The 15265-nt window shown below is 39.3% G+C and overlaps 1 protein-coding gene across 1 annotated transcript; it reads right to left on the bottom strand.

Annotated features, from left to right (window-relative positions):
- Window positions 1-3464: 3464 nt before the first annotated feature.
- LOC108877454 (neurofascin-like) lies at window positions 3465-11385 on the bottom strand (the record flags this gene model as incomplete). The annotated part of the gene is made up of 5 exons (XM_018667501.2): window positions 3465-3512; window positions 4825-4995; window positions 7083-7205; window positions 7463-7659; window positions 11280-11385. Coding segments are annotated over 5 exons (645 nt in total), but the record flags the coding sequence as incomplete, so codon positions are not given.
- Window positions 11386-15265: the final 3880 nt, after the last annotated feature.

Raw genomic sequence — 15265 nt, 5'->3', positions numbered from 1 at the left:
CAAAACTAGACCCTTTGGAACAGAACCTTGTTTTTTCTTTGAGGGTGGCTTTTTAGACTGTAAGGCCTTTTATAATCCACACACATCATTCAATGACTGGGAAGGAGGAGGGATGATAAAGACCTACAAGCACATTTAGTGAAATAGTATAGCATTAGTTTTGCTTTAGTTGGTTGGAAAAAAGTAGAAAATGATTTATAAATAGACATTTAAGCATAAATTAATAAAAAACAGAGTTCAGCTCTCAGTTATTATTATTATTGTTCTCAACTGAAATGAATAGCATTTTTGAGGGGCAAAGTGCTCAAAAAGTCATGAAACTTTGCATGAGTCAGACCTGTGAAAAGTTTTACTTGGTATTGTTTATTGGTGTTGTTCATGGATTTGCCAAAATGGTCCAATGTTTTGAAATTCAGTAGGCACATGTAACTGGGAGACGTACAAAAAAGCCAACAGGAACCATGCCCTAAGCCCAACAGGAAGTCATTTTGAATTTATTGTACAATTTTTCCCATTTCCAAGTGTTGTATTAACATCAGATCAATTTCAAGTCTGGTCAGTCTAAATGAAAAAATATTGCAATGTAAATTGTGAAGCTTTTGAGTTTTCACAGAGCAGCCTGTCATGGGGCACAGTGAATTATGATACAGACACAGCCCAAACTGCTCCAAACTTCACGTTTGATAAAAGTCAAGGCCTGAACACATCTACTTACTAGTATTCAGCAATAGTCTCAGTGCCACCTACTGGCAACAGGAAATGACGTGTTTATAATATCCATTTCAGATCAGATCAGAAATACCTATCACAATTAGAACAAGCAAAGAGGGTACTTTTCAAGTTTAAGGGCAAGAAGTTAGAGGCTTAAGAACTTTTTAGGTTCAATCTGTGCATGTGGCTGCCTTCATGCATGATACAAACATGCAACTGATGGACACAGTAAGTGATGTTAAAATCATTCTTACAGTATCCAACATTCATTGTGACAGACAAAGTTTGTTCTATTCTATTCTGTTCTATTCTCCAAGAAGGCTAGGGCTTATCTTGTACTTCATCCAGTTCTGTATAGCACTGTAAATGATAATTAATTGATAACAACTCATTGTTTGCAACTTCACCACTGACTTAACTGGTTAAAAAAATAAATAATTTGCTTATTATTATACAGACTAATTTTTCAGAATCTTTGATCCTTAGACTTCTAAACAGCACATTTCCAATATGCTCCAATCTCAGAACAAATGCTGCAGACACCGAATTCAGTCAGCAGAGAGCTACAGCCCGCTGAGAAGTGTGTGGGATTAAATTAGCATTAGCCTCCTTTGTGATTCAGATCTGTATGGGATTAAAGCATCTGTCAGTGGTTAGCTTCTCCAATGGCCAGCAAACACACAGGAGTGGATGAGGAGGATCTATTTTTGTTAGTGACACTGGGAGGAGAAGAACAATGACAATAGGAAGAAACACACAGACGAAGGCATTGAGGGTCAGTGGCAACAAATGCCAAAGTGCTTAGGTACACAATCATTATAGTGGATAGATAAGGCGATACAGGAGAGCAGTTTACTGATAATGCTGGCAGGGCTCGGGATGCACTGGAGCCTTAGACTCCTTCCCATCCACAAAAAAGACAGAATTGTAGTCTTTACTTCTGAGTGCATTTGATAGAGATTGGTAGAAAAGTAGCTAGCACGCGTGCATGTGTGTTCGACAGCCGTCCCCATCACTTCCCCACACTAACATACAAATATGTATGAGAGCAAAGGTGGGAGGTGGCAACTCTTATTTCCATAAATACATGACTATTAATGACCCAGCGGTGAATCCAGACTGAATATTCATCAAGTGACCTAATCCTCCAGTGCTAGAGCCTCATCCGGTATCTTCAGTCTCGCTGGGTCCGTAAGCTTAGTCTGACAGAGGGAGCATCTTCTCCTCAGGGACATATCCCACGTACTCCTGGACACACACACACACACACACCCACACACCCACCCAAACTCACTCAATGCCACATATGCTGCTGCTTTCGCTGTGATCTGTTCCCTCCAGCTAAGGCTCATTCAATAGGTGCGTGCCATAATGAATATACAGATTTAATTCTCTCTGTGCCATATAGTTTAATTAAGGGTAATTTGTGTGCTAATCGTTTATATGTTTATTCATTACATGTGATCATTTAACACCGGACTGAAAGGTGAAAATGAACAGATTATAGACTAAAATTAGATGAACACTTATTTCGACTGTGTGAGTGCATATTAGTATCAAGGTTAGACTAGTCACACCAGTTTTTGGACATTTAAACTCCTTTTTTCAGACAGTGATTTGAGTATATACTGTAGTTAAATGACAAATTCAATTAAGATCAATGTAGGCCAGATAATTGGTGCATTTTAAATAAGGTATTGGAAGTGAATTATGGAACTGAAAATAATCTCCTGTGGACCCTGCTTATTGTCCATCCATCCATCCATGATCTATACCACTTATCCTTTAGAGGGTCGCTGGTGGGCTGGAGCCAATCCCAGGTGACACTGAGTGAGGGGTGGGGTACACCCTGGACAGGTCACCAGTCTGTCACTGGGACACAGAGACAAACAACCATTCACACTCACATTCACACCTACAGGCAATTTATACTCCCCTGCTTATTGTATAATTTAAAATAATAAATTAAAAAAAAAAAACAGTAAAATGTGGCAAATGTTGGGTTAGCATTTCCAGGATTAATGTTAATCCTGGAAATGCTGGGTATCAGGATATGCAGTCATAAATCTACTGGACCCTAAGACATTGTATCTGCTTAGGCTATAGACTGTGGCTGTCCCCACTGGCTTGATTTTGCAGTTTCATCTGAATGCCTCAGTAGCCCAGCTATAATCTCTGTTTACTTTACTCCACTAGCCATACCAATAATAACTACTTATATAAGAAACTGTTACGCACCATTCTCTGAACTAATGCACCTTTTAGGAATCCGACACTCCTAATGTCACCTGTGCTAAGAGTAAATACTTGGCAGTATGACCCATCACATTTAATTTGACTAGTATGCAAGAAACAACAATTCAAGCACTTTCTAATTCTGTAGCTCACAACTCTCATGTAGCAGTATCTTCTCTTGACTAGGTTTTATGATCCTGAGTAGAAATGCTTTTTGATTCTTTTTTTAAATTATCTAAATGCAGTTTTTGCCAAGACAAGAATAAAACTCCAGACGACATGCTGAAGGCATGTCAATTTTGTGATTTCATTCTCTGTCCAATTCTCTGTTCAAGCAGCTTCAATCCAAAAAACTATAATGAAAAATTTATGTCTTAAAAGAAATACAACAACCCATTCCACATGAAACCATAGAGCAAATTCTATGCCTGCAGAGAGCAGTGATGGCCAGCAGGAGTGTGCTAGTGCTAACAGGCAGGTGACAGGAAGCGAAGCTGTCCTGACAGGAAGTGACTCACCACCATAGGGGTCAGTGGCATTGTAAGATGTGTCATTATACGGCTCCTCTGAAAACACAGGTACACATAGTTGATCATCAGTTCGCTCACAGACAACATACAGAGAGCGTGATGGTACACAGTGGCAGGGGTGTAACGATGCACCATGGCGCGATGTGTTGTGATTCAGGAATGGTGATGCTAGAAAAATGTATCGCAATGTGACTGATGAACTGAGCGCTGGTGTGTGAAGTAATCCTTTACACTTCTGTGAGAGATTGCAATGTGTTAAAACAAGACTGGGAAAACAAAAGTGAAGGTGAAAATTAAAGTGAATGGATTTGAACTGCTGTTGTCTTATCTTTACACAGCCTCTGACGATGAAACAGTTTCTGGCTGTTTCTGGTTCTGTTCAGTTGGATGTCTGTACACAGCTCACTTTTCTGGTGACCACTAATCAACTGACTGTGTGACTATAGCCAGTTGATCTGTCTCTTACTCACAGACTCACTATAGACGGACTGACGGCATTGGCTATCCTAGCCACATAATAAGGCTACAAAAAACCATTAATGCAACACTTTAAAATACTGTAGTTACACTGGTAACATTCATCTCATTCAAAACTGTGTAGTCAAATACAATGAGACATAATCCATTTTTACTTCCAGGGGAGAAATATTGCCTTATATTACAGCCAATACCATTATTCTTTCTTTTGTACTGTGGTCTGAAGAATAAGAAAGCTTTTATTTTTACATTTTGACTGGAATTTAGTTTACAGTAAGGAAAACACTAAGAAATTGGATATATATTGGTTTTGTGGAAACAAGAGATTTTATGTTTGCAGTTTATACAAAGAAGGAATAAATAAGAACACTAAGATTTAGTTTGTTTTCATCCTTTGTTCATTAAATATATCCTTAGATGTATTGTGAGTGTATTGGAACGTCAGTTCTGTATTGAGTATCAAACCGAATCATGAGTTGATTGAATCGTTACACCCCTACATAGTGGTGTTGAGGTTTTGTGAGCAAAGCTGACAGAAAAGATTTCACATTACATTGAGAGAATCCAAAATTTCATGTCCTCACTTTTCTCCAGCAACCTGAGAAAATATCACAGATTTCATGCATGCCATGTCATGTCATTACATCACTTCTAGATGTGTGTCATATTCCATTTGAATTTGACTGGTATGCCATGAAAAAACAAACATGAAGAGAGAACTCCTCCACAGAGTTTGTATACTGTTGCTGTATTAGGTTCAGTATTCAGTTAAATTAATGACTGTATTAACTTGTGAGTATTTGAGGGCATAACTCAGAAATCAATATGGGATCCAGGTGTGTGTGTGTGTGTGTGTGTATTGTCTACTCACTGGTCTGAACCTTAAGTGTGAAGGGGTTCTTCTGCTGGATGGTGTGTGTGAAGAGGAAGCGAGCATTGCAGCTGTAGTCTGTGTAAGCATCTTGGGCAATAACATTGGAAAAGTAGAGGTCTCCATTCAAACCCATGGACACTCTCTTATCCTGAGGGATTGGAGTCATAGCTAGAAGACACAAGAGGACAGAGAGAAATTCAAAATGGAAACGAAAAAGGGATAATAAAAACCACATTAACTATTTTGCACAGTAGCTATTAAAAACTGAAGCATCACCAATGGCAAGTAGTTACACGTTGCCATTAACCATTTCTTTTCCAAAAGCACTGAGCCAAAGACATGGATTTGCAGTTTAAATGTTAAACTTAAATTTGAGGAACCTTCCCATTGGACAAGAGATAAAAGAAGACGAGATGATGGACACACATTATGTTTGTTGGGAAAATTTGAAGTCATACTTTATTTCATGGGTCTGTAATTTCCTTGTCTCCTGGGAAATTTCCTGGGGACAGCTATGTAATTGTTGATGCAACTAATTAAAAAACAGTTGTGTTATGTGTAGGCTCCAGCATTTCTTTGCTATAAAAGTCCCACAACTTTATGGAAGTGAAGTGCAATACTAAATTACTTAAGTAACCCTTTAATTAAGTAGGACTATATCATGCTTTTACACTCACAAGCACTTTACTTAGAACATCATGCTAATACTGGCTAGAGCTTCCATTTTCTCTAAAAACGGCCTCAGTTCTTTGTGGTATGGATTCCAGAAGATGTTGGAGACTCTGCTCCATGTTGACATAACTGCATCACATAATTTCTGCAGATTTGTCAGATGCACATTCATGCTTCCAATCTCCTGTTCTATCACATCCAAAAGGTGCTCTACTGGATTGAACCCAAAGTGGTCTTCAGCTGTTGTAGTCCATCCAGCTCAAGGTTGGACATGTTCATTCTGAGATGTTTATCTGCTCAACATGATTGTAAAAAAGTGGTTATCTGAGTTACTGTAGATATTCTGTCAGCTCCAACCAGTCTGCCCATTCTCCTCTGACCTCTCTCATCACCATTCTGAGTAAACTCTAGAGACTGTTGAGACATTAACTGTCTCTGCGTGATTGTATGCATTGCACTGCGGCCATATAATTGGCTGGCTAGATGACTGCATTAATAAGGGTGTATATATACTGTATATACATGCCTTTCAGCCAATAATTGATTTGAATATTGAGTGTATTTTAGTGTGGTTGTAGATTATATATTTATGACTCTAACCACACACATCCTCTGCAGTGGAAGTGTACTGTTTCTTGATTTTAGTTGGTCACCATGTACTCCTCTGTTGTTCATGTTACCACCACCAACTGAACTAAAAATATATTACTAAAATGTAGAAGCAAAGATCCCTTTAATGCCAAACTCTAGGCTGATTGCTTATATTCTCATGTATAATTGTTCAAGTTAGCTCTGGTAACCTTGGTGATGTGTCATCCTACAGTCACTACAGGCAAATGTTAACTTGCAGTACCCCCACATAAACGTCCAGACAGATTGCCAGCCACACTCTGATATGAGCCTTATGTTTGTCAAGAAAGTGCCCCGGGACCAATCAGCAGCCAGCCAACAGTCCTTATCAGGCGTTGGCGTGTTACAGTGTCTGGCCTATATGACAAGCTGATATGATTTATTGTGGTTGATCTGAGAGAATACAATTGTGAGTCATTCAGGCTGTTCACTGAGTGGGGAAAGTTCACGTAAGGTGACTATTCTATTTGTATAACTGAGAAAGGAAACCTTTGTTAAAATGAAATTAGTTGACATTTTCATCTAAGGTAATTTCTCAGATGCACATTCATGCTTCCATAGTGTTCATTCATGCTTCCGGTAGTGTTCTTTAATACACATTATTCAAGTTTCTATCAGGGTTATTCAACCAAGATATCCCCAAGAATGATCTAAGTCTCCAAGCTAGATAGGTGCTCAATTTTGAGTGGCAAAGTTGCATTTGAGGTGTATGGAATGTAAAAAGGAGTCATGATTTAACTCTTGGTGTAAAAACCAGTAAATATAAAACTGCTGCACCACAAAAAAAAGCCCAAATGTATCAGTTCACTTTACATAAAATTGCACCTAATAAAAGCTGGTAGTGTTATTTTTATCAGGTAGTACACAGAAAATTAGCAAGACACACAGATAAAATACAGAATTCCATTAGCAAGGAGAAATACTCAGTGTATTTGTGTGTATTTGGTGTTTACCACTGTTCATCCAGAATGTGAACGGAGGAGGAAGGCCTGGCGGGGGGTTGCAGGGTAGAACCAGCGGGGAGCCTTCAGTCACCACTACTGGCTCCAACACCTCCTTAGGCCACAGAGGAGCCTCTGGAGGATGGAGAAGCGGAGGTGAACAGGAGAGAAGGAAAGGAGGAGGAGAAGGGGGAAAGAGAGAAAAAGATGATACATGACATTTTTAAGAAAATATATTTAAATTTCTTCAAAATTTGCTTTCCTTTTTCTTCTATCTATCTTTCTGTGTTCTTCCATAACCATAATACATTGAAACCAATTCTTTATTCCCTATGATGACATTTGAATGTGTACACAAATATTATGAGTTACTTGTGTCTGTGTGTCCTTACTTGAGACCCGGAGCAGGATTTTGTTGGACAGAGCTACTCCATGGTCATTGCTGGCAAAACACTGGTACTCTCCTTCGTAGTCTTCTGGTCGTCCTCCACTACGGAAACCAATCTCCAGGGTTCCTGAGCGTTTTCGCATCGTCACCCTAGGATCTTTTACAATGTTGAAAAACTTCCCGTTCCTTCGCCATGAGAACCTGAGCCACAAAACAAAGAGCCAGAGAGTTACCATTATAACTTTGTTCCCTGGAACTGAAGCCCATTCCACCGTTTTCCTCTTTATGTGTCACCAGTCGCCTTGATCTCCTCAATTTTGCCATTTTCTAAGCACTGTTAAGGTACCATCAATTAAAAGTTATGTATAGTTATTTCACATTAAAATCCTCCTAGCAGTTCAACCTCTCCCATTCTTGGAAGGATTTTAATTTGAAACATTTCCAGGAAATATTTTATCAAAGGTAAAATAGCACCACTTGAAAAACAGCAGAGCAGAAGTGACTGAATAAATTAGTTTTTTTTTTTTTTTCTGGCAACCAAGCTTTATCTGTTCATGGATTTGAGACTTTATTAGAGACTTTACAATGTCTGGCTTAGTAAAATGTTTTATCTCTGCAAACTGACTTTCTTAAAAAAATCAAAAAAGAAACCAAAAAGAAACTTTGGAACAGGCTTTCAAGGTAGAAAATGAGTCTTAAACCTAATGCATGCTTCAAAACAGTCAGCAATAGTATTATATATCAGAAATGAAACCAATGCTCTTGTTTAAGAGGAGTCAGTGAAGGCAAGAGAAGCATTATTTTGACAAGAGGAAATGCCCACTGGGTTATCACCTTGTTAAAATGGACTCTTAATTGTTTCAAAACCTGGAAAACTCCTTTGCTTGTCCTGTGGTTGCCATCTTATATTAACTGGAACATGACAGCAGCACAAAAATCTACCACACCACATGCTCTATATGTAACAGTGCTGTTGCTTAATCCTGTTCCATGTGTTGCTTCCAGAGGGCTCCCTGATTAGTGAAGAACTCTGAATATGCTTACATAACTTGCCCCTATTTTTAGTACAGAGTGTGGATTTACAAAAGATGCTTCCTGTCTTTTTTAAGCAAGCTACAGTTGATTTGGGCATATTTGAGGTGCAACACATCACTGAGCCTGAGCAATGGGCCACTATTGAAGCACTGGAGACCAGAGACCAGTGTGTGTTGCGTAGCGAGAGGCTGACTGAGAGTGAATAAATGAACGATCCCTTTCGTTGAATGTTTCATGAGCATGAATAGTCAACCGGGTGTATTACTGGAGCACAATGCCTGTCCTGGGAAGGGGCAGAGCCAGTACGTGTGCATGGGAGAGTGGCCGAGAGTGCCTTATTGTGAGGTTGTGTAACTGTGTGTGTGTGTGTGTGTGTGTGTGTGTCTTACATAAAGCCGATGTGTCTCCAAATAAACAATGTGCCACTGTCCTGAGCTGGTCATACCCCCACTGATGTAACCACTGGAAACCCAGTGTGTGTCTTTGCGTCTGTGTGTAGGTAAGTACCTTGAGCAAACATTACTGTGTTACATTTTTAAAAGGGAGAAGGGGAGGAGTAAAACATGGTATATGGTAATAATAATGATATATGATAAAACTATTAAAATGAAGAGCATTACACAGTCAGGTACTTTGCAGCCTGTGCATACAACAGACTACAAACAGACACTTAGTTTGTAGTTTATTAGGTCCCACCTAGCTAAAACTAATACAGTCTTATAAAACAGTCTTGTAATTAATCCTCCTTCATGAAGGTTATAGTGTTCAGAATTTGTTTAAATTGTTTTAGTTTTAGAATTGATCCAACTGTATGATCAGTTTGGAGGATGCAGTGTGTGAGGTGCTGTTGAACTGTATACAGAGAGGTGTGTCAGCTATGCGGCCTACCATTATTTCTATGAATGGGGTGGACAAAACATTAAAAACACCTGAATACCACAGCAGATGTCCATAGACTTTATGTAGCAATATTAACCTAGATAAATCTAGCCTGCCACTTCTTATAGAGTTAGAGTGCATACCCCATGGACATCTTATGATCAGACTAGAGACTATTATGTGTGAGTATGTGTTTTTTTCTCATCTATTTTGATTGTTTACCTATTTATTCTTTCACTTCTGCGCCAAGGGATAACCATAAGGCGTAGGTGGGTATGGGCTTTTTTGGTTTGGTTTGTTTTAGTTATTTCAATATTATTAGGACCTAAAACACAGATGCTGATAACATCTTTTCTGTGTTCCTTGTATGAATACATTTAGTCTCTTTTGTGTTATGTGTGTGGACTGTGGAGTACCCAGGGTGGAGTACCGCAAAGTTGATTCATCACAGCTACACAGATGACACTCAAATTTATCAGACTTTATCAATGGATGTAAATACATTTCCTTCAATTAAATAGAGGCTTGACATAAATCACTCTATTTTGCAACAAGAAGGAAAGAATAAAAGTTATTGCTTAGCTTGATTCCAGAGTTATACAGATGAAAAATCATATTGGAAATCTTGATGTGTTATACGACCTGGGTGTGTTTTACTGTAGGATTAATAAACCCACATTCAAACCCCTGACCCATCTCCATCTGAGTCATCACACAACTGCACCTCCTGCAAAATCTCAGCTGTTTTACTGTGCCATTGATTGATTCTTTTCTCTACTTCTATTTCCTTTACTCTATTACTGTGCTACTATTATTTTTGTCTGTTTCTAGAAAATCTCATTTTATTCTGTCTCAACTGATTTTATCCTGGTTTTTATTGCATTTTCCTACATAAAGCATGTAGGATTGCCTTTGTAGGATTGGATTTGAAATATACTAACTAAACAAAGCTGCCAAGCATTGCCTGCCTAATGGAAGGATGAGATGGAGGGTAGCAGAGAAAGAGCAGTAAAAAGCACAGCAGACCACCTGTCAGGCTGTGGCTATACAGGGCAGCCAGACAGGTGTCACACTGAGTTTACAGGTTTGTTAGAGGGCAGCAGAGGAGCTTTGGGGCAAGACACTACTTGTCTGAAGGGGAAGGGGGTCGCTGAAGAAGAAAGGGTGGGTAAGATGAAAATGTGTTATTGTGTGTGTGAGTGACAGACAGAGGAGGGCAAAGTGGCAGGAGACTGCATCTGAGTGGCACTGTCACTCCTCATAACTCTCACTGCTACAGAGAGACAGGGGTGGATGGAGAGGGGAGGGCGAGGAGACACCAAGGACAGACAGACCAGGGTGACAAAAGGCAGCAGAGGAGAGACATAAAAACAGAGAGAGACAAAGGGGCTTGAGTGAAAACAATGAATGATAGACAGTGGGAAGGAGAAAAAGAGGGGGCTAGAAAAATGTGTCGTGACTGGCCCCCGTTCTGCATCACATGAATCTTCCCTGGACTGCTTTGTCCTCAGCTGTGCTGCATTTCCCTGATTACACTCATACTGTGTCTGATTGGAGCAGACAGTCTGCAGCCTGAGGTTTGCCAAGTTGTCACATCAGTCTTCCTGTGAGTTTTTCAGCCTGTTTTTAAATTATAAGGGGTACATCTATAGTCTATGAAAACAATTGTACAATGTTTTCTGTGACAGATGATGTCATCAGGGTTATCTTGCTGTATGCTTAGAGACTGGAAATTTGAACAGAGAGACTGTATTACCAATAGTTTAAAAGGTGTGCATTTCCCAGGCAAGCGTAGTCAAAAAGTGTAAGACATTTTGGAGCTTGAACGATATTGGAGTTTAAAAGTCTGCACTCTGATGGCATCGTGTGTGTGTGTGTGTGTGTGTGTAGGTGTGTGTACTGCTTACGTTGGCACTGGGTTGCCCTTGGCCTCACATTCGATGATGATGTTATCTCTGGGGTCGACAATGTAGTCCTTCACTGACTGTTTGACTATAGTGGGAGGCTGCTTTACTGTGGGAGGAGGGGGGAGACAAAGAGAAGGTTACAGAAATGAGGTTGTGTACAGATAATGAACACACACAGTCATAAACACACACACACACACACACACACACACACACACACACAGTGCTGCTTTGTGTTTTCTTGACAACATGGGTTTTCAATAGCTCAACAGAGTTATTTTTAAATTTCAAATTAAGTGTTCAAGTGGATCTTGTTGGAGTTTAACTGGTTGTCAATAATTAGAATACATTTGGTCAGCAAGTGTATATTCCAAGTGTGTGTGTTCATGGTGATGAAAAAACATTTCACCCAGTGCAACAGTGTGGCTCACTGATGTGTTTTTAATAGTTTTTGGAGACAATAGAGGCATAAGATATATCACGCTTTGATACACACATACTTGTTAGATGGATATGTTAATTGTTACTTTTAATAAAAGGCAATGATATTAGCCTGAAGTTTCTTTGCATCCTGATAAAACAAATAAATTTATCATGATCTCCAACTCCCCAGCTGTGTTCAGACACAGCACAGAGACCACATTTCTCTGCCCTTTTGCATTTCTAGCTGACTGACCCCACACGTAATTTACACACAACACAAGATAACAAGCACTTCAGAGAGCCACCCGCCTGATAGATTAAAGGAGAAATTTGGTTCTCAAGTAGAAAGCTCTGTGACTGGACTGTGAGAATGAATTCCTGTCTCACAGAGAGGACAGAGATGAAAGAACAGTTTCCCTCTGTAATTGAAGCTCTTCTAGCTAATCTTATCCACAACTGAAATAGCACTGTATTATACATATATCTCATGTTGCTATGGCAACCATAGGATTATTTTTATAGAATGCTCGGTTGTGACAAAACCCAGGCTTTGAGAAAACACAGAATATCACCAGACTTATAAATACTCTTAAACATATCAGCTTATACCAGATCCTCAAAGACTCACTTTCTTTAAACGACCTCTGAGATGAATGCACAAGTGATATAAATGGTAAATGGACTGTACTTATATAGCGCTTTTCTAGTCTTTTCGACCACTCAAAGCACTTCACACTACAGATCACATTCAGCCCATTCACACACATTCATACAGCACTTGTTCTATACAATGTGCTTTCTAACGCAGACACACACATTCACACACCAATGACACACATCGGAGGCAATTTGGGGTTCAGTATCTTGCCCAAGGATACTTCGGCATGCGGACTGGAGGAGCCGACCTTCTGATTGGTGGGCGACTGCTCTACCTCCTGAGCCACAGCCACCCGCATATTCCTGACATATGCATACTAATGGCTGTTTCTATAACCAATGATCTGTAAGAACATAATCAAACAATCTATAATTGACTGTTTACAACTGATTTACAAATGTTGATGATTTTATACAGGCGTGTATTTTAAAAATCCACCAACTGCAAAATGTGTTTCCTAGGGTACACTGTTGCTGTGTGGTGATGTGTGCCCCACAGAGTCATCTGATCATTGGCAGAATGTTTTCTTAATTTACTGTATGAGTCTGTTTAACCTCTATGGGGCAAGAGGACAAAATAAACTGCAAATACCAGTGATGAAGTGTGTAACATCCAGTCTCATTCACAGTCACATTAGCATGTGCTGTTGCAGCATTACAGTGAGCTACAAGCTATAAAATGAATTGTTGGGATAGAAACCTTAGCGGCGGCATGTTAAAAAGAAACACTTACGGTCTTGCTGGATCTTTGCTGTTAGTCCAATGTAAAGCCAAAGAGAGACAAAGAGACAGATGGAGAACTTGTAATGTGATTGTTAATCATATTAAAGACATAAAAACAATGATAGTACTATGTTACAAATTTGCATATTCACTGAGTTATCATGTTATAGCTTAGTGGTTCCCACCTGGCTCCCAAAACAAACAAAAAAAAAAGCTTTATTTTGAGATGTTACTATCTAGAGCTGTGCTGTTGAGGCACTGTTTGCCAAGAGAAGTATATTCAACTCTGAGTTACCTACACTGAATACAAAATGGTAAAAATATATTATGTGACGTACCAGCCTAGTTTGAAAACATCTTTATTCTCTTTATCATTTGCAGCACTACTGGCAATACTGGCCTCTTACTCTATTAGACCATATTCATGTTATACTATATAATTTGTGCTCTATAAAGCCTGAATTAATCATAACTACAATTGTAATGTTTCTGATGTTTCTTGCTAAAGTGCTTCCTATTTCATTGATGTTTAAGCCCCAGTTCTTTTAGTTTACATTTTGTGGAATCAAATTTAAGCGGTAGCGCTGCCTCCTTACAGATTTGTTTTCACTGAAAGTAAGAATGGATGAATGGGAAAAAAACTGAATGGGCACAATGCTGGTCTATGTGTAGACTTTGACTTGATGTCTAAGGGAAATCTGGACTCTGAGGCTAGGCCAGTTGGGAACCACTGTTATAGCTTACAGTTATGTTGTACAGAGTTTATGTTATAAAATATCCATATTAGTTTTTACAGAGATGAAGGAGAGAACTGTGATTTTTAGAGTGAACCAGTGAAACAATGACTGAGGACTCACCTGTAAGGGGTTCCCATGTCAGCAAAGGATGAACAGTGAGGAAGAGAAAGACAACACACAAGTTGCATTAGATTGTTCATCGAAGACAAAATGTCATACTGTTTATTTATTTGGGAAATAATCAATTAGTAACAGAGGGGAGATAATTGAGAGGCATAATTGCTCTTAAAGCTTCACATGCATGGCTGTATTTGTGAGGCCAGAACATGATGTTTCAAAAGTGCTGATGAAAGGAGACAGTTCCTTCCCATGTGGACAGAATTTCAGATCATTGTTGATATTCACCAGACTTCATTTAATTTAATCTCAGTAAGATTGGTGGTGTCACATTTTTCTTTAGCAGCCAGAATCTGTGCATGACTCAGATGAGTGAAAGATGTGTGTGAGCATGTGTGTGTGTGACTCCGTGGGGATGTGTGGAAAGCACTCATTGATAAAGGTCAAGAGTTCAATTTGCTGTGAAGCGGATAAGTAGACATAGGGAAAGGAGGGGGGATGGGTTTCTCTTTCTGTCTACTGAAAACACCGCCTCAGCTGTGATGCCTTTGTTAGCTCTGACACAGGGCTACAAGGGGGAGGAGTCTTTATAGGTTTACTATAGGTTTAATAAGAACACTGGTGGCTTTTCAACTCACACTTTTCAACATATGCTGCAAATAAACAACATGAAATAATACAGTTTTTGGAACTGTAGGCAAGTGCACTGAGAAGTACTGGAAACATATTTGGTCTGATTTTGATGCTTGAAAATGTTGACCATAAATTAAAAAAAAAGAAAAAAATAGTATTTGGTGTCTGGGTTTCCATGCATTAATTTTTTTTTCTTTTGGTGGTTCTTCTTCTTCTTCTTCTTATTATTATTATTATTATTAGGGCCCGAGCAACGAGTTGTGTGGGCCCAACGGGGCCATGCAACGAGTTGCAAGGACCCTCTTGTTTTCGGTCTGTTTATTATTATTATTATTATTATTATTAGGGCCCGAGCAACGAGTTGCGTGGGCCCAACGGGGCCATGCAACGAGTTGCAAGGACCCTCTTGTTTTCGGTCTGTTTATTATTATTATTATTATTATTATTATTATTATTATTTTTTTTCTTCTTTTTCCGCCTCTTAGATCGGCTTTTTGAGGGCCTTAACATGCGTGAAAACTTACCAAAATTTGCAGACGCGTCAGGCACGGCGAAAAATTTAATAATTTAGGGGTCTTGAGCATGGGCGTGGTAAAATGCCCTCGGTAGCGCCACCTACATTTTTAAACGGAACAGCCCCTCAAGCCCGTTGCGCCTAAAAATCTGAAAATCTGCACACATATGTAACATCCCATG

This window comes from Lates calcarifer, unplaced genomic scaffold (genome assembly GCF_001640805.2).
Source record: "Lates calcarifer isolate ASB-BC8 unplaced genomic scaffold, TLL_Latcal_v3 _unitig_5894_quiver_2176, whole genome shotgun sequence".
NCBI classification, from domain to species: Eukaryota; Metazoa; Chordata; class Actinopteri; family Centropomidae; genus Lates; species Lates calcarifer.
This window is presented reverse-complemented; position numbering and strand designations above follow the sequence as displayed.